At 32.6% G+C, this 26,877-nt stretch overlaps 1 protein-coding gene across 1 annotated transcript in view; it reads left to right on the forward strand.

Moving 5' to 3' along the window:
• The window catches only part of LOC129216929 (scaffold attachment factor B2-like), a 47,523-nt gene extending 22,349 nt beyond the window's left edge, over positions 1–25,174 (forward strand). Inside the window, exons 8-17 of the mRNA XM_054851145.1 lie at positions 2,493–2,540; positions 3,941–4,050; positions 8,474–8,623; positions 10,605–10,701; positions 14,201–14,377; positions 15,013–15,224; positions 15,992–16,134; positions 20,174–20,299; positions 23,304–23,414; positions 24,197–25,174. Of these exons, the coding sequence (XP_054707120.1) occupies positions 2,493–2,540; positions 3,941–4,050; positions 8,474–8,623; positions 10,605–10,701; positions 14,201–14,377; positions 15,013–15,224; positions 15,992–16,134; positions 20,174–20,299; positions 23,304–23,414; positions 24,197–24,767 (1,745 nt within the window). The 3' untranslated portion in view covers positions 24,768–25,174. The remainder of the gene's footprint in view (positions 1–2,492; positions 2,541–3,940; positions 4,051–8,473; positions 8,624–10,604; positions 10,702–14,200; positions 14,378–15,012; positions 15,225–15,991; positions 16,135–20,173; positions 20,300–23,303; positions 23,415–24,196) is intronic.
• Positions 25,175–26,877: the final 1,703 nt, after the last annotated feature.

A 26,877-nucleotide genomic window follows, 5' to 3' on the forward strand; every position in this document is an offset into this window, starting at 1 on the left:
TCGACATGTCGGGCGAGTTTTGGTTAAAGCTCATTCAAGTTAAAAGCCTTTCCGCTCTGTTTCCTGGTTTGGTGTGGTGTTATTATTTAGTTGCTCTTTTTTTCTTAACATTATGATTCCTTAAAAAACTAAGAGGATAGAAGCACAGAAGGAAAATCCTAGAATATGTTTCAAGTTAGATCTGCAGCTACTGCTCACCTCGAGGATAATTGAATTAAAAAAATAAATAAATAAAAACAAGTTCGGCTGAACATTTTTTGGGGGGCTCATGGGGGGGGGTTCTAACCTCCTATCCCCCCATGGCTACGCCACTGGCGAGGATCACAATATTTTGGAAAGAGAAATAGCAGTATTAAAGGATGTAATCACTTCAGTGTTTTATGCCATAGCTTGAAAGTCTGGGTTCCATGTATGTTTTTTTTTTCTTGCACAACAAACCAGCTATTTAGCAATTGCTTGCTTTGATTCTTCTTCCATAGATCAAGCCTTCCTCCCCATCTTGAACGTTTTCATAAAAGTGAACTTCATGAAAATTCGAACATCCCATTCAGAACTGTAGGTCCTGTCCATCACTATTCATTTGCTTCTATTATTTTCAGATTAATTTTAATAATATACCAAAAGAAATATTTTTTTTAATTAAAACTTAAATTATACTTTCACCAATTGTTACTCTCTGGAATGCAAACCCTAATCCCTTTCCAAAAAAAAAAAAAATCTTTTTTTTTTTTGCTTTTACATCAAGGTTCTTAACGGGCAGTAAATGCTAAGAAGTTTTGGGTGCTACTTTTTTTTCCCCCATCTATATAACTGAAACTTAGTTCAATGGGGTCAGTCCTGTTTATGGAATGGAATTGAAATAAAACATTGAATCTGACCAAAATCTATTCCTTATTTTATTCAATAGCACAGTGGCAAAGTTTGCTACTGTGCAATTAATGTTTTTGCAACACTTTTCCAAACTTGAATGCTCTGGTTTTACTTCCTTTTACAAAAAAGGAAGTATTGTATTCGCAAAAAAAAATTTAGCTCAAAAATCAACCTTAATTTCCATTTTGCTCACCCCCGAATGAATGTTGAGTTTTTTCGACTCGACTACACATGGATATACACATGGCCTAAGAACATATAGACACCCGAAATATCCATTTCGAGGTTTCCCGAGTTAATTACGAGTTTTCTCGTGACATATGTGCAAATGTATGTCGCATAACTCAAGAACGGTATGTCCTAGAAAGTTGAAATTTGATACGTAGACTCCTAGTGGGGGTCTAGTTGTGCACCTCCCCTTTTGGTTGCATTCTGCTGTTTCTGAAGGGGTCTTTTGCCCCTTTTTGGGGGGAAATCATTGTTAATTTCGATGCAAACTGAAGTGGTGCTATAATTTGGATACTTGGCGATATATCGGAAGTTTTTTGGTCGCCAACTTGGCGACAAATTTGGCAGGGTTTTTTTTTTTTTAAATTTGGTTTCAATTTGGCCACTGTTGGTGATATTCAGAGAGTTAACTATTGAATCACATTAAAATTGCAATAATGGGGAAATAACATTAAATTGGTGCAAAAGAAAGTCATGTGATGGGCACAACAGTTTCTTTTTTGGGCAATAAGGGATCAATAAACAAAGAAAAAAATCACAATTTTTTTACAAATGTATATATTTGGTGTCAGCTCCAACAGGATTTTATGTCTGGCTTGTCCTATAGAATTTTAAATTTATTTTTACATGTTTGTGAAACTGGATCATTTACACACTTAGTATAGTAGTCAATGGTAAATACTAAGATATATACAATTCACTCCCGATTATCCGTGGAATAGGGTGGCATGGTAACCGCGGATAAGCGAAAACTGCATATAATCTGAATAATAGGTAACCAATTTTACTTAGTGCGTACAGCAGCTAAATAATATTAATAACCATCATACATACATTTTATTTAAAACTGAAAACATTCTACATTTCATTTTCCTATCATTGAATTTTAAAACTGTATGTAAAATCTAAAAGCAAACAATAATACTATCATAAGTTTAGAAAAAAAAATTGAAAAGACCCGCGAATAATAAGACCGCTGATAATCGGGAGTTTACAGTATAATATTTATGTGTTTAAAATAGGCTAATAATTTAATTATTGTTTTGATTTTCTCAAAAGAAAAAACAGATGCTGCTCCAAAATCGGAAGAAAAAACTACAACCAAAATAGGTAACTATGCTTTGTGTATATGCTCTTAGTAGCTAAAAAAGATTAATAAGATTCATACATACATTTAAATTAAAACTAAAAGTATTGCTACATTTCATTTTCCTATCATTGAATTTTAAAAAATGTAAAATCTAAAAGCAAACAATAACACAATGATAAATTTAAAAAAAAAATGTGAAAAGACCCATGGATAATCCTACCGCTGCTAATCAAGAGTTTACTGTATAATATTTGTGTGTTTAAAATAGTGTAATAATTTAATTGTTTTTTGATTTTCTTAAAAGAAAAAACAGATGCTGCTCCAAAATCAGAAGAAAAAACTCCAGCCAAAAGTAAGTCACTGCATTTTATTCTTAAAAGTATAATGTTTTACACCTATGTTCTTGATTAGAGAAAAGCTCCCTATGAATGGTTGTCAAATGGTTTCATCTGTTCTGCATAAATATGTCAATTAGTTATATAAGAATAACTACATGACTTCTCTTCAGTATTACTTGTTATTCTTGCAACAATTATTATACTGTTTGAAAACTTAGTTCAAAATAATTTCAATTACTTTTTAGTTCTATCATAAATACACATATGTTTTTAAGATAAATTTTAATAGTATCTTAAAATTCTGATGCTAAGTGGTTTTTGAAAGTAAAGTATTTTTTTAAAAAAATTTCTATAATCTTCCCATTGTATAAAAATTTAATATACTGTTTTGTAGGTTATTCCCCCCCCCCTCCAAAAAATTGTCTTTATTTATTTAATTTTTTTTACCCATTTTATTAAAAGAAGTAGCATTTTTTAAAAATATATCATTAGTTCAACAACTTAACGTAACTTAAAACGTTTAAAATACTGCATTTTATACAAATATACAATGGATTTCAAGGAAAGCAAAAAAAGAAAACCATTATCATTGGTAACGTAAATCAGGGAAATTTGGTGAACTTAATCAGGGAAAAGTCAGGGAACTTTTTTTCACAGTTCCTGTCGCCACCCTGAAGTAGTTTTTTTTTTTTTTTAACTATAATTTTAATGTTTTGAGAAACTCCAACCTTTGAAAACTTTTTATTTCTACTTTTTAATTTTATACATGCATTTATTATGGGCAATAAACCTCCACATCACAGATAAACATCTTAAAATGCACAGCTGATGTCTTTGTTTCTATAAATGCTATTACATGCATTATAATTTATTAACACTCATTTGATTTATATACACATTTACATAAACTTCAACTGATCTTAATTTTTTCTTTTTCACTTTAAAATATTTTTCAATCAATTTTTTATATGCATACTTAGATACGCTTTTTTTGTATTAAAAAAGTACTTGAATAGGAAGAATCTGTATAATTATTTATTTTTAAACTTCAGATTTTTAACTAAGCTTTCAGTTTACCGAAAAGGTGGACAAATGATATTTTGTCTGAGACAGTTTTTTTCGGGGTGGACAAAATAGGACAATCCTGCAATGATGTCATTTTTTCAACATCAGTAAAACTATAGTAAGACTGAAAAAAAATAAATAAATAAAATAAACTTAATTGAGCCATGTTTATTTTTTATAATAATTGGAATTGTAATTCAATTTGTATATTTCAAATTTGAGGCATTTTATTATTTTCTCAGTAGGTTTATCATATTTGCTAGAGAAACTTAAGTGAATGCAATTAACTTAAAACATCTTAGATTTTAATATGCAAGCCATGATATTCCATTTTTTCCTCCCCTTTTAGATGAAAATGTTAAGAGAGTTGCAGCTAGTGGAAAAAACCTGTGGGTTAGTGGGCTTGCTGAAAAAACTAGAGCTAACGATTTAAAAGTGCTTTTCAACAAATATGGAAAAGTATGTTGCTATTAATGTGTTTCTGTTTTCAGTTTATGAGTAGTAATTAATGTTTTTGAAAAATTTAATGTGAATACGGAGGAAGGGGGGGCAGTGCATATTTGTATCAAAATTAAAGTTTTTAATTTTAAAAGGTACAGATCTTTCATTTAAACATACTTCATTATGAAGTTCATTAAGATGAAGAAAAGGCATGCAACAATTATAATTTCAAAAGCTTTTCTGCTTCAACTTTTTGAATAAATTTTGTTTTAAAAATTTCTAAGGGCTCTGTATACTATCCTTCTAGGTAACTTTAATTTTGCAGGGTCTTTTATTTTTATCTGCTCCACCCATATTCAAATAGTGTTGTTATTATCTATTATTATAACTAGTGTGTTTAGGCCATCACGAAACTTTCTTCTATATCTATAATATTAATAACATAAAACCATTCATGTAATCACTACTGCTAATTTCTGTTATTCAGGAAATCAGAAAGATTTTGATAGTTTCGAACAGGGTTGGCAAGTTTTTGCCGGGGGCGGAAAAAACCATGGAAAAAACCACGGTTTTTACCGCCCGGCAAAAATAGGTTTTTGCCAAAGTGGCAAAAATAGATTTTGTGTTAACAACTTACGGACAGTTTTTTTTTCTTTTATATAAAAGAAAAAGCATGAAAAGATTTTGATAAAAGGCTTTGCCATTTTCTGTAGAGTGAGCTAGTATTACTAAAAAGTAGAATGAATATAGAATGCACATATTGATCAGCTTTTTTTTTCTTCTTTTTAAATTCTTCTCTTGGCTATCCATTTTCCCAGTAAGTGAGAAAAAATGCATTATTTCTTTAGTGAGGAAAAGTTAATATTTTTCTATATTCAAGTAAATATTCTGTTATTAATTAAATAGCTTAAAAATCTTAGTGGTATCCAAAAAAAAAGTAATTAATATATATATATATATATATATATATATATATATATATATATATATACACTGGTGTCCAAAAGTTAAGTATAATTGTTATTTATGTGAGTAATGTGAGAAATATACATCGAAATAGGGGGAAACGTGATATGCGAGTGCAACACGGTTACAAAATAAGGAAACTACTCACAAAAATGGTAATATTTACTTTTATCATCCCAAAAAATAGTTTAAATGAAAATTAGGCATATGAGGAGTTAACTCTTTGCACAAAAATTTTTCTTTAAAAGATGATGCTGAAGTTCAACAGTGTGTATGGCCACCTCTGACTGCCAGTCACGCAGCACAACGATTACTCATACTTTCTATGAGGTGGTGGATGAGTTGTGGGCTTAAACAGTTCCAAGCATGCTGGAGAGCTCTTTTTAGCTCCGGAGCGAAGCTTGGCGTTGGCGAACGGTCTGCAAGTTGTCTCCCGAGCATATCCCAGGCATACTCGATAGGGTTCAGATCAGTGGAGTTCGCACGCCACGTCATTCGCTGGATATTTTCTGATTCGAGGAAGTCATCGACCACAGCTGTTCGGTGACATGGCGCGTTATCGTCCATGAATATGAACTCAGGACCAACAGCACCTCGAAACAAGCGAACATAAGGCTCAAGAACCTCGTCTCTGTATCTTTGACCAGTGACTGAGCCTGTCTCAAAAATATGGAGGTCGGTGCGGCCATCCAACATAATGCCCGCCCACACCATTACTCCTGCTGACGCAAAGTGATGTCTTTCTCTTATGTTTTGCGGTTTGAAACGAGTCCCTTTTTCTCTCCAGATTGTTACCTGACGAGAATCACACTGTAGAGTAAAGCGGGACGCATCACTGAACATCACATTAGCCCACTGTCCCAGACTCCAATGCCGGTGTTGCAAGCTCCAGTTTAAACGAACGTGTTTATGCGCTGATGTGAGAGGAATGCAAACTGCTGGTCTTCTGGCATACAGACCGACATGATTGAGTCTCCTGTAAACAGTTTGCCTCGAAATTGTTATTCCTGTGACGGCACTGAGCGCAGAACCTACTTCTCTGGCACAGTTGTCCCTATGACGTCGTGCAGAAATTGCCAGAAAACGATCTTGGCTTGCGGTTGTGACTCTTGGTCGACCTGGTACTGGTCGGCGGGTAACATCTCCCGTATTTGAAAACCTCTGCCACAGTCTCCAGATTACACACTGAGGCACATTAAGAATACGAGACACTTCAGTTTGTGATCGTCCAGATTCTATCATTCCAACGATTCTTCCTTTCGCAAACATGTCCAATTGGCGTCTTTGTGCCATTTTTAGTTCTGTTTCACCAGATCCAATGTTTCTTGGTACAGCAATTGCATAAAACGCGCCTGAACTCTCTAAAGCGTGCGAGCAGTTTTATCCACATTCCGAAACGCGCACCTAATTCACTCATGACACCATCGACTATACTATTTTGCATAAACATATTGTTTCTTCAACCAATGAATCTTCATAAGTAACTTTATATAATTTTACGAAAATTTACAGATTTTTCTCGCATTTTATGAATTATACTTAACTTTTGAACACCAGTGTATATATATATATATATATATATATAATTAGAATTCAATCTTTTTATTAATTTACTAAGCTTAAGTAAACATTCTTTGTTTTAGCATTGAAGGAATTGGCTCATTCTGAAAAAATTGTTTTAGCAAACATTTAAAATCTTAAGTTTTGCAATCCCAACATTTGTTTTTTATTTATTTTTCACCTTATAAATTAGAAGTAATATGGAGAGACATAACTAAAATATTAAAGTGCATTATTTATATTATATTGACACTATTTCTTGATTAACATTATAATGCAACTTTATTTGCAACTGGGTTTTTGCCGTTTTTTCTATTTTTGCCGTTTTTTTCCATTTTTGCCATGGTTTTTTCCACTGTCCCGGCAAAAAACCCAACCCTGGTTTCAAATTTTGGTGATCCTAATTCATTGCTCTTAAACTTACGGCACCAGCTTCTGCACAAGAAATGTTTTTTCTTTGCATACATAAACAAAGAATAGGAAAATATCATTCTTCATAGAGTCCTCAAAATAAAATTACTTACGTAAAAATTTGATAACAGTGACAATTTCCAAAGTATTGAAATTTTCCTACCAAAGCAGAATCAAAATGAAAATTGAAGAATCAGTATAAAAGCCTCACTTAAATTGCAAACCCTAGTTAACAAATGGAACATGGCAACAGATAAAATTTTAAATCACATGACAGCCTTTCTTGAGCAACTGATTTTAATGTGATTTATCTTTCACTTTGTCGTATTAAGCTGTTTTTATTGAAGCAAACAATGGCAAAGATCAGCACCGGCACTGCGATTGACTCTATAAAAGCAACTTTTGTCATTGTACAATAATTAGGCATGTGTGAAAATCTTTTTGATTGCCAAAACGTGAATGAAAAAGGTTTATGAAATGTTATGAAAGTATTTAGAAATGCCAAATTACAAGGCTTTTGACACTAGTTACAAAATCTAAACTAAGTCAAAAGAAGTTTTTTTTTAAATTAATCCTAATTTAATGCAAGTAAACAATTCAAATTGCAAATTATATATTTATCTAAGCAAGAGTTATGACTTTTGGAGGTCAGTACTCAGTTCTGCTATATTTCCATTTTTTTCTCCAAAACATTCCATTGGTAGAGTACTTGGAAATGCTATCAAAAAGAGCTGATAAATACATTTAAAAAATCATATTCATACTATAAATAGCTTTCTATATTTGTTCAATATGCTTTGTATTGTATACTAGTGATACCCGCACGGCTTTGCCCATAGTAGAAAATTAAAAGGTCTTTTGGTTTGCCTGTATATTTACAAATGTATGGTGAATTTCTCACCAATTGGCTTGCCCATGTTATGGTTCCATGTTATAATAACTTGGTAATTTACTCGTCCATCTAATGATAATTTTGCTCGGGAAAATGTTCTTAAAACTAGAATAGAAAAAGAACAAAATCGAATTTTTGAGAAATCGCTTCAAGGTGCACACCCCCATGCTACAAACTAATTTTGTGCCAAATTTTGTAAAAATCGGCTGAACGATCTAGGCATTATGCGCGTCATAGGGAGAGATCCAGACTTCCACCTTCATTATTAGTCAAGATTAGAGAGAAAATAGGAAGTATTGCAAATTGAAAGCAGATGCTAAAAGATTGCTGCACATTTACAACAAAATGTTAATATTAAGCATGACATGTAACATTTAATATTAAACTGTAAGTAGGGCATTTTAAACATGTTATTGGGGGGGGGGGCCCTGTTAAATTTAAAAATATAAAGTGGTACTGAATTAATTCACATGGTTGAAATTGCTCTATATGAAGTAAAAATAATAGGCAGAAAATTAAAAGCACCCTGACAATTTACATAATTATAAATGTTCTTTTTTTTATTACGACTTCATTGAAATATGTTTTAAATGTATCCAAACCAATTTTTAGGTCTCTGGTGCAAAAATCGTTACAAATGCTAGAACACCTGGTGCTCGATGCTATGGCTTTATCACTATGGCCACTAGTGAAGAAGCACTCGTATGCATTGAAAAGTTGAATCATACTGAACTTCATGGAAGAATCATCACAGTTGAGAAGGTGCTTTTTTATTTCTTTTACTTTGCCCATCATTATATAAAGGAGCTATTTGCATGCTTTTAATTTTTAACTCCACAATGTAGGTCAGAAAAGTACATGAAAAACATTTTTTTTTTCAATTATTCGAGCTCTGAGAGAGAAGTTATTAGTGTTTGTTTTAAATTAACTCTAAAAATTTAGCACGAAAACACAAATCAACATAGCCACTGATGTGACGTCACTATGCACTTCAGCAAGGTTCGCTTAGTGTCTGTATTAGAGGGGTTTTACTGTATATTGTTACGATTTCGATGAAACTTCAAACTTTAATTGACGACACAGTTCTTGAGAAAACACAGATTTATTCACAACTATGTACTAGAAATATCATTAGCAACTACTAAATTAACCATAGCAATTAGGCAAATATCAATTAACATTGTAAACTCAACGTTCGCACACGTATTCACATCAAAATACGCAAAAACACAGCACTAAAGCTAATACACACTTCCAATGGCACACTGAAAAAGAGACTCCACAGTTAGAAAACAAAATGATTCCCCCATTTATAAGACGCCCGGCGTTTTATACCGAGCAAAGAAATATTTAGAAAATCCAACAAATTTCTCATTTCCTTTTTAGCCCGTTCAGAAATGGGGGGGGGGGGGGGCTGTATACTTCAGTCGAATGTTAGGGCGTTGTAAGAACATTACAAGAAACTATTTACAGGTTACATTACTAAAATTTTAAATGGAAGATAATGGAATAAATGCCAAATTTAGCTAGATTACATCAAATTAATCAGAAAAATAATTACTATTTACAGAATTTGTAACAATATAATTTTAAAATAAGACTTTCATACTTGATTAGTAATTAATTTCTGAAAATGGTTAAAAACCACTTGTTTTTAACTTGCTGGCGGTGCTTTAAAATTTTATAATTCAAGCTTTGAGATCTGCAGAGCTGTATTATAACTCACTTAGAAGAGAAAGACATGCCCTTTAGTTGAATATGTAATTTAAATACTTTCCAGAATTTTTTTTTTCCCCCAACACAGCAGCCATCTTTGTTTTGACTTATTACTGTACGTACGAAAGGTCTACGCCAGAAAAATCATGGCGCTAATTGATCATACGTTCGCATTTTGGTTGGTGCCTTTTGTATCCGGTCAGAAAGGGCAGAGACTAACAGGTTTTGTTGCGTAGGTAAAAGTGACATCACGGGCTGGGCAGAGACTAGGCCTTTAAGTGTTTTAAATGTTTTTGTTTCTTTAAAATCTTTTTCTTCCTTTTTTTTAAAGTTACTTTTGTGGAAAGTAGGCTACCATAAAAGGAAAAAGATAGAGAACCCATTGTTTTAGTTTTGTTAATAACGTGAGTTTCATAAAATAATTTTTAATGGACTTTATTTTCAGAAGAGACAATATTCAATGCGTATAACTGTGCATTACAACCAAAAGGAACACTGCTTGCATTAAACACAGTTAAAATTTATATAAAAAGCTTTAAGAAAAATTATCAAATCGGAAACCAACAATGCAGAATACTAATACCGGTAGCTAAAATGGGGCAAAGGTGCATACTGACGTCAAGCCACAAACATTGCGTTTTTGTGCCACGTGATACTTCAACAATTTTCTCCCACTTTGAAATTAAATATTAAGAGAAACCTTTTTTTTTTGCATGCAAAACCACATTTTCATAAACAGTGAATCATTATTTATCCAAATTACATTAAATGCTATGTTTTCCTGACAGGTGCAAATCACTCATTGTTTTAAATGCATTCTGATCCTCAATTGATCCCTTTTATACAATGGATACAGTATAAAATTCTTAACACATTATTTGAAGTTCAGTGTCTTTGTTTATACAGAGCTAAAAATATATTTTGAACTTTAACTATACTGCTACTAAATTATGAATGCTAAATATTAGGTTAATAGTTCAACATTTATTTAAGAATATATAATCTTATTAAGTGTTCGATTGTTTAGACAACACGTGAACCAAGTGGTACTATTAAAAGAGCAGAGTTAAAAGCCATGCAAAGCAAGTCAGCTCAGAAAAAACTTGACAAAGAAAATGTAAATGGTAAGTTACTGTCTCTTGTTCCTTTAGTTGTAACTGTTAGACATTCAGTGAGATATCATGGTTTCACTGAACCCTAGTTATTGCCTAATACAATTTTATTTATTTATTGTTAAAGATTAATTCAAAAAATCAAATTTTGTGAACTATTGTGCTTGAAATTTAATTAGAATTAACCAGGAGAACCATAAGTTAAATAAATACCTTTGTGCAATAACCACATCAAATAGCACAAATTGCACATTACTGCAGAAATCTTTAATTTGTGCTATTTGACGCTATTTCTTATTTTAAAGGATTACTATGTTTAAATTATGATGCAAATATGGGTTAGTTGAAATATATAATTATAGAACTCGTGCATTGAATGTTTTGTGATGACTGACAAACCAAACTCATTTTTTTCTTAATCTACAAAGCTTTATTTTATGGAAACTTAAATGTTACTAGAAAAAAAATGAACTTTAAAGAGAATTCCAACCACTAAAAGGCTTATTTGAATGCTGAAAATCTCATGGTGCAATCAATGCTCCAAACAATTGGTTTTTCTCATTCATTAGCGATCATGGAGGTAGTAATGACCCCACAAAAACTTCATTAAATGACAACTTAAAAAAAAGAAAAAAAAAAAGGCCCTACACTATTTTTTAAAAAAACTACAAAACTGTTGTAATGTTAATATTTTTTCCTTCATGATTTATACAAAAGTTCGCTGCACAAAGAATCAAGTAGAAGTTAATGTTTTTGCTGCAAGATTGGTTTCCATATTAATTTTTATGCTCCAGAATTTTCAGGGACAGGCAGAAATTTTACTTTGTGTTGTATCAGCTAAATCCAATATGGAATTATCAACTGCTTACTCGTCGCCAATTTTTTTACAAAAAATGTTCAAAATTCTTTTTTTTTAATTGTTTTGTAATGTTCTCAATATTCTAAATGCATAAACATGGAAAACACTATTTTAATTTAAACTTAGTGTTTTTTAAGGGTAAAATTTTAACTAACTTACCCGATTTTACTTTAAAGTTGGCTTTTCTTGCGCTTCCAAGACTAGCAGAAAAACTTCAATGCAGGCATCAGGGGAAAAAGAAGTAACTTCTGGGCGAAGAAAAAATTTATTTTCTTTAAATAATGTGCACTGTTCGTGACAAGTAATATTTTTTTCTGGGTGTGGTAGATTTTGAAGTATGGAATGCACAGTCCTACGTTGCAGTCTTTGTAGTAGTATCTTGTTTCTTTTCGGACTCTTTTTCCATTTCCGTTTTTCTTAGAGGAACACACTTTGCATTCTCTAGCAGGATTTGCTTTTTTCTCTCTAGGGGGTATAAGTTCCAAAAAATGACTTTCAAACAAACAACTTGAAGTCTCTTCATTTGATGGACGACCTCCTTTTTGAAACAAGTGAAAGTATGATATTTTTCTATAATTTCATCAATCAATTCCAATCTAAACTTTAAATTTGATTTCCTTCCGCTTCTTTTCTGTACACTTGAAATGAATTTAAAACAGCTTGGTCTAAAAGGTGAAAGAATATTTTTTTATATTTCTTACCATCGTTCCTGGCTACCAGGTAACTAGACAAGTATTGATCTACAAGATCAACACCTCCCATCGTTTTGTTGTAGTCCATTACTACTTTTGGTTTCGTTTTCAATTTTTTACTTTTTTGGGTTGTCACTTGAACCGTGTCTGAGTCATGAAATGACGATAACATGGTCACATCCTTTTTATCTTTCCACTTCAAAGCAAGAATTTTTCCACGTCTAATTGAAATAATTCTCCAGGTTTTAGCTTTTTCTCTTTCATTGCTGAAGGTAAATCTTTTCTATTTTTCTTAACAGTTCCAACCACATCGGTTTGATAGCTCAGAGGATCATCACATAATTCTGGTGACGTGTAATAGTTATCCAATGTGATGCAGTAGCCTTGTTTCAATAAAGGCATCATCAAAGTCATTACTACTTGTGATGGCACTGATAGAGATTGAAACTTTGGATCAAACAAAGTGCCCTTTCCATTATATATAATGAAAAACCATATATATCCAGTGCTGGCTTCACAAAGCATGTACGTCTTGATGCCAAATCTTGCCTTTTTAGATGGCATATATTGGCGCCAAGATAGCCGTCCCTTGAATAGCATCAATGTTTCATCAATTGAAATGTCTCTAAGGTAACTGTTGTTTTGGAAACTTCATTCAAATGCTTGCATATCGGCCAAATCTTATAAAGTTTTGGGTTTCGATGATGAGAGTTATTGTCCACGCAAATATTTTTTAATTTTGCTGTAGCGATTATGAGACATAATTTTTCAAAACATTGGAGTTTTTACAGAATCCCTCTTGGTCCAATACATACTTTCCCTCAGGTTTTTTCATAATTCCTTGAAGAACTGAAAGAGCAAGAAACAAATAGATTTCTTGGGATGTTACAGGTTGCCATTCTCTTCTGCCTTTCAATTTTTTCCCCCACAACATTTCCAGATGAAGCAGCATACCGATTTGTCTCTTCAACAATTACATTAACAATGTCCTCATTTATGAAATGCTCATAGTATTGTAAAACTCCTGAACTCGCTTAAAATGGGACATTTACTTTTGGCAACAATTTAAAAGAAAAACGAGGAGGGCAAACATCTTGGGTATTCGGAGTTATTGCATTCCATTGCCGACCTGGCAAAAGTTGAGCGGGAGAACTTTTGTCACTCTTCAGAATCTGATGTTTCAGAATCAGATGCATCTGAGAATAACCTACCTCCTGAATCACTTCCAGAATCCTCAAAATTTACATCAACTTCTTCACTGGAGCTACTCATTTTGAAATACTTTGTTGCAACACAACCAAATGCTCAGCAGTGACACTCAATACTTCCTTTCAAACCAACATGTTTCAACGGAAAAAATATTATAATCAGATAAGTCATTGTAAGCAAAAAAAAATAAATAAAACAAGTTTTGTGCTGCCATCTATGAAGCAGTTTTGCAAACAAGAGGAAACTGGCACGACAAATTTGGAAAGTTTTGAGGCTTTAAAATATCAAAAGTGGAGCCCGTAAGAGGTACGGGCGCGACAAAATTTGCTCCAATTGTCTGCCCGTATGAGAGACGGGCACAATGACTACTAAGCGGTTAAAGAAATATCATAGAATTGAAAATGTTGATGTGTCTGCCCATAAGTGAAGATTGCATGCTAGAGTTCCAATCTGTCATTTGAAGATATTACTTTTATTTCCTTTCTCTAAAGTTTAAAAAAAAAAAATTAAAAACTCTGTTAGCTGTATATTGTAAGATTCATACCTACACCCTCTCCTGAATTCCCATTACCTGTTATTAGCAGGTATGCCATGCCCTTAAAAGTATTGTTTTTAATACTTAATTAATACTGCAATCAATTTTTTCATGTGTTTATATGTGTTCCTAGTTTTTTTTTTTTTTTCTATTTAAGTTGAATTTTTTGTGATTTCATTCTAAAACAAAGTGTTTAAATTGCCTCTTTGATTATAGTTACACCGAAAAAAGCTGTAGAAGGTACGGAAGGGAAGAAAGGTGATGAAACAAAAACACCTGAAAAACTGAAAAGTGAGAAAAAAACTGGTGAAAAAAAATCTAGTGAAAAAGCAAAGTCTGAAAAAGAAACAGCAGAGGAAAAGAATAAAGATCAAAGTGAAGAGAAGAAAGAAGGTATGTTTTTGCCATTGGTTAGTTTGTATAATAGGAAAGTGAAAATGTGTCTAGGAACTTTCTATAATGTAATTAAAGCCTTTGGCCTTCATGTGACTACTATTGTTTTGCTCAAAATTTCTCCTTTTTTTTCGTCACTAACATTTTTTTTTTTCCTTTCAGTGTGAATTAATGATTTATGTAACATTGTCATGTGTAGCTTAGTTTTTGATATTTGAAATGTACCAGATATCCTGTAACTATTCGGCTTATCCTACTGATATTTTTACTATTCCGTATCTGAACCGGCCAGCCCACCCCAGACAGGATATCCGACTGATTTTTGCAGAATATCTGGCCACTTATCCAGCGTTAATGTGAGGGTTATCTGGTGTATATATAGGGATTATCCATTAGTAAGTGGGGGTTGAATATAAAAGTTTCAATTAAAAATTTTCATTTTTTGATAAACCTATTGGATGATGTAACAACTTTACATGTTTCCTTCATTAATTTCTGCTTCTACAGTGGGTGGACAAATTATTAGTTCACCTATTGTTCAAATTTTCAAGTTAAGACCCACTGCATGAGCCCCAACTACCTCAGATTTTCAAGACTCTACTGTATATTTAAAATTTTGTTTGTATAATTATAAGGTTCTGTGGAAAGAAAGGATGGAAAAAAACGAACACCGTCCAAGGAAAGAGAGCATCGTTCACGTGACAGATCTAGGGAACATAAAAGGTTTAAAGGAAGAAGATCTCGGAGCAGAAGTAGAGAAAGAATGAGGTTCCGTGGTGGTTACTTCAGACGTGGGTTTGGTAGAGGCTTTGGCACTCGTCGCCCTTTTATATCTTCTAGGCGTTTTGTGAGTATGAAATCTTTCGAATTTTATTTATATCTGCTGCAAACTCAAATCGTTGTGTACAAAACCTTTTTTATTAGAAAATTTTTCTTGTTTTTTTACTGCTCTATTTCTGATAACAGTTTTGAGCTGTAAATAGAGCTGCCCACTTAAAAAATCTTAATTAGGAGCTTTGTGAAGAAAGGGAAAACAGCACAAAAAGTATCCATTTAAGATTGACTCCAAGCCTGGTTCTCACAAACAGAGCTGAAAGTGTTAGTTATTGTTTTGGACGGAGTAGCAAATGAAGATCGGCAAAAAATAGAAGTTTCAGGATTACAGAATGATTTTACTTTTAGGGAAAAGGGGAGGGGGGAGAATATAATCAATAGAAAAATTACTTTACAACAGGAAAAATAAGTTTAGTTTGAAAAAATATTTAATTTGTTTTTGTTTTTATCATTTAGTATGATAAACTTATTTGTATCTTTAAACAAAAATTTGGAACATCAGCACAAAAGTAATATTATCTTAATAATTTAAATATAATACAGATATTATCTGTAATGATTGAATTGTTTTTTGGGATTACAAAAAAAGGAAAAGTGTGGTAAATTTTGGACACAATTTTCATAGCATTGTAGTTTTAAGGCTGTAGTTACGATTTTTTTTCGGAGCTGTTAGCAGCTCTGGCTACAATTGTGCAACAAAATTTTTTCTTGTTCAATGTTTTTGTACATTCCAATACTTTTGATAATGATTTGCTATTTTAATGTTTCTCATGCCAATAGATTGAACGTGGCCATCGAGAGAGAGAAAGATCTCGAGAGCGTGATTTTGATCGTCGAAGATTTTCAGATATGAGGCAGAAAGAAATTGAAAGGAAGAATAGAGAAGAATCTATTCGTCTTGAGCGAGAAAGAGAAAGATTAAGGTAAATTTTGTAGCCAGTTTTCAGTTTTGAACTATTTTATATGTACAGAACAGGGGGCTCAACTTTTTGACCAAAGGACCAGATTTGAAAATTTCTCAAGACTTGCTGGTCAATATCCCCCCCCCCTCCTTACACACACACACAGAGATAGTTCTTTATACAAGTTGTAATTCCAAAACACAGGTATATTTTCATGGTAGAGCTAACTGAAATGTGCAATAAGTACATTTTTAATTAAATGTTTTACAGCATTCATAGAATTTAAAAGCAAGTTTATGATTTTACTTCAAGTCTTCAGTTCTCATCCACCAGATGCAAGAAAAATGAACACAGGAAGTAAAACAATTTTCTCTTCTCTCATCAGAACTATTGTTCGTTTATCGCTGGGTTAAAACATTAAACACTTACTTTAAAAATGATTCCAAATAGGTTTATTTGTGTAGCTATCAACCATGATATTAAAAGTTTTAATCAATCATTAATCGTTGTAAGAAATATTCTTCAACATATTTTTCCTGTAGGGGAGAATCAGAAGAAATGGAACAATGCTACATTCATGCTGAAATAATATGCGAAAAATGCTCTCCCGATTATCCAGTTTATGCAGGCACTTGACTCTCACTAGAAAAGCTTTTTCTCATTTTAGTTTATTTTAAGCTCCCCTTGTAACTTCTACAGCCATTTCAAAAATGTCTTTCAAAAAAATTTTTGAAAGAAATTGACGCAGCACATTTTGAGAAATTTAAATAAAAAGAATTCTTTTCAGACCCAATTATGTTGCATAACACTGAAAAGATCATTAAAAATGCTGTTAAATGGCACTTTTTAAAGCTCTCTATCTTAAAAATTCTAGGTCATTTTGAAAATTGGTTCATTCACGTGTTCTGACCTAATATTTGGTACTTTTACAGCATTGTATCTTCAAAACAATTTTGTATTAATCTAAAAAAATAAACTTTTTTCTATGTCAATATATACCATTTGAGTCCGAACAACTATCTCTCTTCTCGTGTGTTGAGTCAAAAATGCATAGAAGTGTGATTATGCTGTTGTTTGTTGCTATAATTTTCACACTACATAGACTACAATTTACTTCAAGCTTTATTGTCGAAAAAAGGAAAGAATTGCTAGCAACCCAAAAATACCACTGGAAGTGTTAAAAAATTAATTACTATAGAAAATTATCGTAGGTGAAAGTAAGACAGTGAGGTTTACGCAGTAAAAAATCAACAGAATTTAGCCATGCAACTTAATTTGCACTATATGTAAATAAGGAATTTGTGTAGAATTTTTTTCTTTTATTGAGTGAACTTTACAATATTTGTTTTGTTAAAAATTAACTTTTGTGTAAAAATTAGAGTAAATGCGTTTACTGAAAATAGATGCTTCTATTATTTTTCAATATGCGCAGTTTACTCTGCACTTATAGCGTAATTACAAGGAAATTCTTCATCAATCGAACGATTAATGAAAGCAGTAAATCTTTAAACAGCTAGGCTCGTAGTTCTTTTCAAAATGAATTAAACCCTAGATCTTTCTCATTTTACTGTAAGAAAAAAAATTCATTTAGTTAATCTTAGAGCTCTCTAAAAGGTATTTAAAAGACCATTCTTTAATTGACTTCTGGATTAGTGATAATAGAGATAAATGTACCCAGGGTCAGAAAAATTTCAGCCAAAGCCTCTTTGTTCCACATTTCATAATTTTTTCAAATTTGATTGAAGCCCAACACAGAATAATCACTGTGTTCATTTTTTTGGTGAATTTGTTTTGCATTCACTTTTTAGCGATTATTTTAGTTCGTAGCAATATTTGTGATTCTGTATTTTGCAATTAAGTTTTCGTTTTAGTTATAAACTATGCAGCAGCATCAAACAAAAATATATCCCAAATTTTATTTTCTGTGTGTGTAAGCACGTTTTTTTTTGCTAGTACCCAAGGGGTTTGCCAACTTCTTTCGGAGTTAGGAAGGGTTTCACAAAAGGGAAAAGGTTGGGAACCTCTGGTGTAGAGGGAAGGGTAACAAAGTGGGAAAGATTAATATTTAAGTAATGATTGTGGTACAATGTTGAATTTTCAATCAGTGTATGCTTTTCAATTTTGCAAAAAAATATGTAGTTTAAAATGTGTGTTTGAAATTATTTCAGTGCCTCTACAGGGGTCTGGCCAGGGGATATTTGGGTCCGTTAACGGACCCTTCACAAAAATCCGATCAACCAAAACGGACCTTTCACAAAATCCCGATCAAACAAAACGGACCTTTCACAAAATCCCGATCAAACAAAACGGACCCTTCACAAAATTCTGATAAACAAGATCGGATCTGTCACAAATTGTTTATTGAAAGAGCAAATCTGAAAGCAAAAAAACGCATATTTCTGTGTATAAACCGATAATTTTTGGAACCTTTTTTTAACTCAAATTAGAGGGATCAGCTTATACAAAATTGGCTAATTTTGAAAAAAAGAAAAAATCGGCACTCTTGCGATGCTCCTGCAAGGGATAAATAATTGCTACTGCCAAATAAATATAATGGTTGTTTGTTTTATCACAGCTAATTAGCAGCGGTGTTGTTGTAAACTTTTTTGAAAAGGCATTGGTAAGCACTTTTCTCCGCTCATAATTTAATAAACAATAATAATATATATATCTGCGAAATGAACTTAGAACTGCAAAGGGATAGTAAGGGTGAGGAAAAAATATGATCGCTTCAGATAGGGTTACCAACTTTAAAACTATCACCACTTAGTGTCTGGCGTTGAACCTTTATGACGACTTGATTAGAAAATATTCTCATCATTTTGTGGGCTTGTCAATATTTGCGTTTTTAGGGTGCGGTGCGATGTTACTTTGGGAGAAAATTATATGGGTTTTGATTTTTCGATGCTAACAAGGATGATTAACTCTAAATAAACTCTTTTAATTACCGTTTTTTTTCTTTAGATGTCTACATTTTGAAAAATGCAATCTTTTAACATCCAATATGAGAATCATATTTTGTTCTTTTTTCAAGCTAACTTCGCTTTATTAGGATTCAAATAAATGAAAAGTCTCTTCATTTAACTCTCATTTCAAGTTTTTAAAGCAGAATTCCATTTTCTGTAATGAGTCAAAAATAAAAATGCTGAATAGATGGTTTATTTTATTTTATTATTATTTTTTTTGGGGGGGAGAGGGGGGTCAACTGTGTCCACAGATATTAATGATATGTTATCATAGGACTCTAAAATGAAATTTTAAAATAATTTTATCGAAAATATTTCTTTTACAAGCCGTTTTTATACTTTTGATGCCTTCACTTTGAGAATTGCGATCTCTTTGCATCCGCTATGGGAATCCGATTTTTCGAACTTTCGATGATTATTACGCTTTGTTAAGAGGTAAACAATTGAAATATCTTTTTATTTTTGTTAAAATCACGGAATTTATAAGTTTTAAACGAAATTCTGTGCTTTTTAAGAGTGTCTTGGGTCAAAAAGTTGAATGCCGAACTCTATTCTGAATTTTGTTTTATTTATTTATATTTTTGTTACTATTATTTTAAATACTGTACAGAAATATATCTAGTATAATTTAACATAATGCAGAATTGTAGATAAATATTGATACTTGAATGAGCGATGCCCCCCCCCCCCCCCCGCCAAATATCAGAAAAAAAATCCAGAATGATTTTCTCGTCATAGAAGAGGAAAACACTCAGCTCTAAGTTTAATTGATGCAGTTTGTGCCATCTCTAAATTCTAAAATTTCGTTTTAACATTTTTTTTTTTTGCGAAATTTTTTGATTTTTCACAAAATTAATTCATTTTTCACCAAATTATTTGATTTTTCACAAAAAACGGACCCTGTAAAAAATCCTGGACAGACCCCTGCTCTAATGCTTTGTGGATTTGTATGTATGCACTTAGGGGAACATTTTGCAAAAAACTTTTAAAATTACCTGTAAAATTTCGTTGGTATCTTAAGTTTGATTCATCACACTTTAAAAGACTTCTTCTGCCCATGCGTGATTTTCATTAAACTTTCGATTTATTTCTAGGATTGAAAGGGAGAAGCTTGAAAGAGAAAGAGCAGAAGTGTTGAGACTTGAACGAGAAAAACAGCGATTTGAAAGAGAGAGACTTGAGAGAGAAAAGGCAGAACTCAGGAAGCGAACTCAAATGACGTAAGTCATGTCAATCAGTTTTTTTTTAATGAAATGTTTCCTTGCCGTCATCTTTCCTAAATAGAGAAGTGGAAAATTTTCCTATGCAAAATATTGTGGTGCAAGTGTTTCTGGAGAGAACAAATTTAAATATTGGAAATGCAGACAGGTCAACTCTCGTTTTCAACTTAGGCTCGTATTTTTTACCTCTAAATATAGGTTTTGTGTTTTGTTTTAGGATTTTGGTTTCCCCAAAATATATCGATATTTTCGTCTTTTAAAAAAAAAATCTTCATAGCCTTTTTAAATGATACATACAAAGCTTAGCTTCTGTTAACTTTTACTGATCTGTTTTCATCAAAACAACTTTTCTCTTCAGGTGGAGAGCATTGGCCTATAAGATAAATTTTGGAGCTCTCCTGGGCAACTCCATGAGAAAAGTGGTCCTGGCACACCAAAAAATTTTTTTCTCAAAATATAGAATCAAACCTAATTTTTTTAACAAAGAAATATCTGCTCTTTTGCACTTCCAGCATCAATTTTGAGTTTAAAATATTTTTGTATCAGATTTTAGACTTATTTGATAATAATTAGATGAAATCGAAGCATTCTCAGTGAAATAAATGAAAAAGCTATTTTTTTACTTAATCATTAAAATTTTTTTGGAAAAACTATCAAATATCATTAACACACATAATTTACTATAATTTTGTCTAAAATTTTTTTAATAAAGACTTTTGATAAGTTTTTAACCCCCCAAAACCTGCGGGTCACTTTTTTTTGGTCACACACGTAACGCAAAAGGAACAAAAGTCCCCCCCCCCCCCCCAGCTCGAACTGGGGGACTAGAAGAAAAATATCTCATATTATAAATTAACTTGATACATAATACCTGTAACCTGACTTTCATCCTCAAACATTCAGCAGAAAATTTTTAACGGGGCTTTTTGAAAGATGTCACACATGTAACTCTCCTGTATAGTTTTCATTACAAGTTGGGTCTTTACATTCGAATGTAAGGGAAACAGGTAATTTTTACATAATTCAACTAAAAATATTACATGCTTGCACTGAAACCAAAACTCAATTAGTGAATGTTTTGGTTTTTGAGAAGGGAGTGAAGTGAATAAATTCTACAGATTTATAACATTCTAAATAGTTTTTAAACCACACAAGTAAGTACTAGAAGTTTGTGATTGTTTATGAGCTTGATATTTACTATTTAATTCAGTGTGGCGACACATCAGGGAGAAGTCAGGAAACTTTATCACTCAGGGAAAAAATATCAGGGAATTTTGAAAAAATAACAAAAATTACGAATTGTCCGCCAATTATTCATTAAAAAAAAGTAAAATTAATGAGATGCTATTATACAGTGCCGCATATATGTGCATCTTTTTTCCTCAAGGTCAAAGTATTCAATCTTAGGATGAGCTTCCTAAGATTGCTTCTGTGTCTGTTAAGTTGTTTATTTCACCTTGCTTGAATTTTCCTTCCAAGCATTCCAAGCTATGTAAAATAAACAACCCTACAGGCAAAGAAGAAGCGGTCATTAATGACTTTGCTCCCTTGCCTTTACTCATTGTCTTAAAGTAATTAGTATACTGTTATCTGTCACGATTTCAAGAAAAAAATCTTGGTTTTTTAAATTAATGCTGAAAAAATCAAAAAATGTATCACTTGCATTTTTAATTTAATTTGCTAAAATTGAGTTTTGACTAAAAATCAAATTTGTTTTTTTTTTGCCATGTTTTTATTCCCTGTTACTTCAGATTATTCGAAGGTTTTATTTATTTATTTATTTATTTTTCAGAATTTAAAACTTTTTTGTTTTAAAACCATATACATGTACATAAAATCTGTAGAAACTAAGAAATTTTTTTAATTAAATTGGTTTTTATTGTTATTTGCTGAGAAATGGTGTCAAAAAGTCACACATGTAATGCTGGAATGGCCCTCCTGTGGGCGGGTAAACGGCAGTATCTGCAGAAGGGAGGCATTTGAAAATATGTGATTCCTTACTAATAATAGGGAAATGCTAGAATTAGACCTTTTTTTCGCGCTTTTTTTTTCAGTGTAAACCAAACAAGCAAAAGCTTGTACAATAAAGCTATCATACAACAGATGACAAAAATGAAAAAAATGAAAAATTTGCAGTTACTGCCCTTTTCCTGCTCACGGCAGTATATTACGTAAAATGACCCGTTAATTTCAGATTAAATAGTATATGTGTGTACAATATTAGTCAACAATAATTATTAGCTGTGTATTTAATTATTGCAAACCTTAGTAAAATTTTAAACTGTCTGAGAACTAATAATTTCTTTACATTTTTCTGCAAAAAACTGCTGTACTTTTGAGACTTATATTGTGGCCACCTGTAAAAATGTCTAGTTAAAAGCAAGTAGAGTACTACAATGAAGCAGTCATGTTTTTCAAATATATTTGCTCCTTTTTCAGTATTATTAATTGGGGGAACCTCAAAATTGGCGAGCAACATTTTTTGTTCTCCAAAATGTATAAATACATAAATTTGTTTAAGAAATGACAAAATTTTCTGCTTTTAAACTAACTACATTTGTGTGTTCGTATATGTTATCTCGGTTTGAAAAATTGCCCAGCTCATGTCCTTCTATGGTAAAAACAAAGATGTATTTAATTTTTTAAAATTTTTTTTACAGAATTGTGCAATCGTCAAATTTAAATACTGGTGTTGAAAGTAAAATGTTATGACACAAATCAACAGAACCTGAACGCAACTTTAAAAAATCAGCATACAGCTGTTGCTCTGAATAGCATAAGAACAGATTGGTGTTACAATCATTTTAGCTCTTTTGGCATGTATTTGTAATGATAGAAAATTCCTTTGAAATCAAGACCATTTGTAAATAATTCATTCGCATGCTGTTATAATAAAAAGTTGATGAAGTGTTCAATGAAAGTTTCATAAAATAGTTGTTAAATTTCATTTCTGTTTAATTTCGGTTTAAGTGCACAGTTATTGTTGCAATACTTTTTTCTCTAGACTTGAAGATCGTCGAGGATCTAAGAGAATATTCGATGGACCACGTAAGGACGATGGGTATTGGGATGAAAGGAAACGTCGACGTGAGTCTTCTTTGGAACCTCCTAACAGGTATGAGGCTGCATTTGAATTGAAGGGCTCGTGGCAGAAATGTGGCAAGCCACAAGGAGTGACTTTTCAATCAAAATTTTTGTTTCTCATAACTAGAATTGAAATAAACATGACAATGAATTATGTCATTTTGAAAAAAAAAAAACATATCTGGTTTTATTATTGCAGAATATAGAATGTATAATGCCTGCTACAAATATTTTTTATAAGTTGGAAATAGGCCTACTGAAAAATTCACATCATGTGGCGTATCGTATTCTTGCTTTGAGCCCTTCCATTGTAATAGAATTGGCAAGAGGGCTTACCTTGGGTTGTTTGTTTTGGAAGAAACTTAAGGGTTAGGTTCTTCTCAGACATGATAAAACCATAAAGGAGAGAAAAAAAAATACTAAAAACAAAAATATGTTACACCAGAAAGGCCAGATCAGTCATTTTGACCATAAGAGCATTTAAAATATGCTCAAAATGCTTTTAACTTATCCTTTTGTTATTTTTAGGCTTATTCTAAACATTAATAAACATCTACAAATGTAGTGCAAATTTCAAACATACCTAGAGCGGCTTATAACAGCCAAAATGACCGTGGATTTCTTTTGTTCATACTTTTGTTGGATTATTTCATATGAAAAGCAGGGAGAGTTATAATTTCAGGAACGCCACCTTCAGTCATACCTTTTTTAGAGAACTATTTGCTTGCGCAGTGTTTTAGAATTTTCTCTTTTTCTGCAACTGAAACATCTGCTATTAATTCATCCTAATTCTAAAAGGTTTTTTCCTTCCAGCTTTGGCGACTTTGGCAGAGATCGCAGCTTTACTGACAGGAGGTCAGATAGGTTTGAAGCTCGATCTAAAGGCGGAGATGTTTCCCCTACTTTTAGCAGAAGAGACAGACACGGCGAAGAGGACAGGGGATCCTTTCGTGGGAGCAGAAATGCGAGAGATGTTCCCGAAAGGGGAGACTGGAAGAGTAAAGGGAATCGGGAGCGAAACTTCGACAGATCCGGTCGGGCGTCCTTCGACAGGGGCCGCACTTTCGATCGGCCCCACCCTTGGGAGAGCACTGACTCTAACCGAGATCAAAATAAGTTTCCTAACGTAGCCCCAATGGCTGGCAACTCTCAGTGGGCTCCGGTGAGCAAAAACGAAAACTGGGGTCGTATGGATCAGCCGGAGCAAGAGCGTTGGGGTACCATGGACCACTCCAGGACACAGCCTGGAATGAACATAGGACCACCCGGCATGGGACCCCCCGCTCAAATGGGAATGTTCCCCCCCGGGAGTGAAATGATGAATCCTATGCCCGGACATTTTCCTGTAGACCGATTCAATACCAACATGCTGAGGAGGTTTTAGTGAAAGTATTTTAAGCCTATGCCTGTGAAAAAAATTGGACATTTTCTAAGATTTTTTTTTTGTGTTCATATGTTGTGACTTGTATAGTTGGATATTGTTTGTATTTTAAAACTTAGATCATATTCATTCAATTATTATTACTGGTAATGACACATTGGCCATCATTCATGAACTATCAACACAACTATTGGCCTTTTCACTTAATTTAGTGTTGCCTGTTACATTTTAATTTTCTCATGTCATAAGGAAGTTTTTTTTTTAATTCCAACTCTGTTATACCTTAATTTTCAGACATTTTATTTGACAATAAATTGACGGTTTTACTTTCAAAGCATAATCATTTATTTGTACATCAATTCAATTTTGTTGTATACCTTATTGTTCAGAATAAATTTTGAAAGTAATTTCATTGATGTCTTAATTTTTGTTTCCTGTGTGACACAGTTCAAAAAAAATATTTTAATTTTTTTATATAATGTAGAGTTTGTACACACCTAGTCAAGCACTTACCAACAGGGGAGGCCGGGGGGGGGGGGTTGTCGCCCCCCCCCCCCTCCCCCAGTCTTAGAAGGAGAAGGCGCAACCTTCACATCTCGCCCTCCCAGCTATTAAGTGTTTGTGAAATTACTGGAGGTGGATATAATCAATAGTCAAGACTGCTAATTTTTAAAAGTGAATTTTGTTCTCCAAAAATGAGAATTCAAGTGACCTATCAGATGCGCAAAAATATAGTACTGCAAGCAAACAGGTCCCAAAAAAAACGTGTGGGAACACCAGGGTTCGTTGATATATATCATGATGTATATCACAATATATATCCAATATTTATTTTGAAAAAATCATATTTTGATATTTTCAATATTTATTTTTTCAACCATGTATTTTCAATAAAAATTATATTAATCATGTAGTGATCTTCATTTATTTTTGAAAATAACCAAAAAGTTATATGTACTACATTTTTTAAGATGCATTAATATAACAAAGTAATATACAGGGTGATTATAATTAAAGTTCCACTTTCAAAACGCTGTAAAAATAAAGTCACTGGTCAGAATGACCTCAAATTTCAGCGGAATATTATCGGAGAAGGGGGAAAACGTACATCAGAAAAAAAAGAAATTGTTTGAATTTTTAGGAATAGATGGCGCTGCAAGTAACAGAATATGTAAATCAAAACATCTGTCATGCGCACGACTCATTGAAGTTGTTATAAAAACGCCAAATACACGTTTTTTTCCTCATTTCGCATCTGAGAAGTTCCCTATGACTGTCTCAATGAAAGATCTGAGCGTCCCGATCACCTGATCTTAACCCGTGTGACTTCTGGATATGGGGCTATCTGAGACCTATTGTGTTCAGTGCTCTGATTGCAAACTTTGCTGAACTGAATGCATGCATTGCTCAACACATTCTAAACGTGACCCCGGAAACACTTCAATCAGTCGTAGAACATGCTGTTTCTCGATTTCAACTTGTTACAGAAAACGGGGTACATCATATTGAACATCTTTTGCACCAGTCTCACGAAAATTAAAGACCGATCTGATTTTTACTGATGCTTTTTCTCCTTCAGGACAATTAAAAACCGATTTTTCCCATCCGATGTGATATGACCTTGCCGTGTTGGATGGGTTTACTTAACTAACAGTATCACACCTGCACCCTCGTACAGGCTGAATAGTGCGGTGTTTTAACGTATAGTTTACACCTTAGGTAATATTTTATTATTTATTTGTAGTCGACCACTATTAAATTATGATGCTTACAGCGCCATCTATTGCTAAAAATTTCAACTATTTATTTTTCTTCAGCCATCAAGTTCCCCCCTTCGATAATATTCCGTTGAAGTTTGAGGTCATTCTGACCAGTGGTTTTATTTTTACAGCGTTTTGAAAGTGGAATTTTAATTATAATCACTCTGTAGTGTTCCTTTTTTATTTTATATTCATAAAATTATTAGTAATGTAACCATTTTAATTATAAGTGCTTAATTTAATATTAAACGTTGGTCAGAAAAAAAGAAAATGTCCTATGACTGTGCACCAACTAATACATATTTTTTATTTCTCAATCATTATAACTGCAAAACTATATAACAGAAGAAAAA

Source organism: Uloborus diversus, chromosome 2 (assembly GCF_026930045.1).
Source record: "Uloborus diversus isolate 005 chromosome 2, Udiv.v.3.1, whole genome shotgun sequence".
Lineage (NCBI taxonomy): Eukaryota > Metazoa > Arthropoda > Arachnida > Araneae > Uloboridae > Uloborus > Uloborus diversus.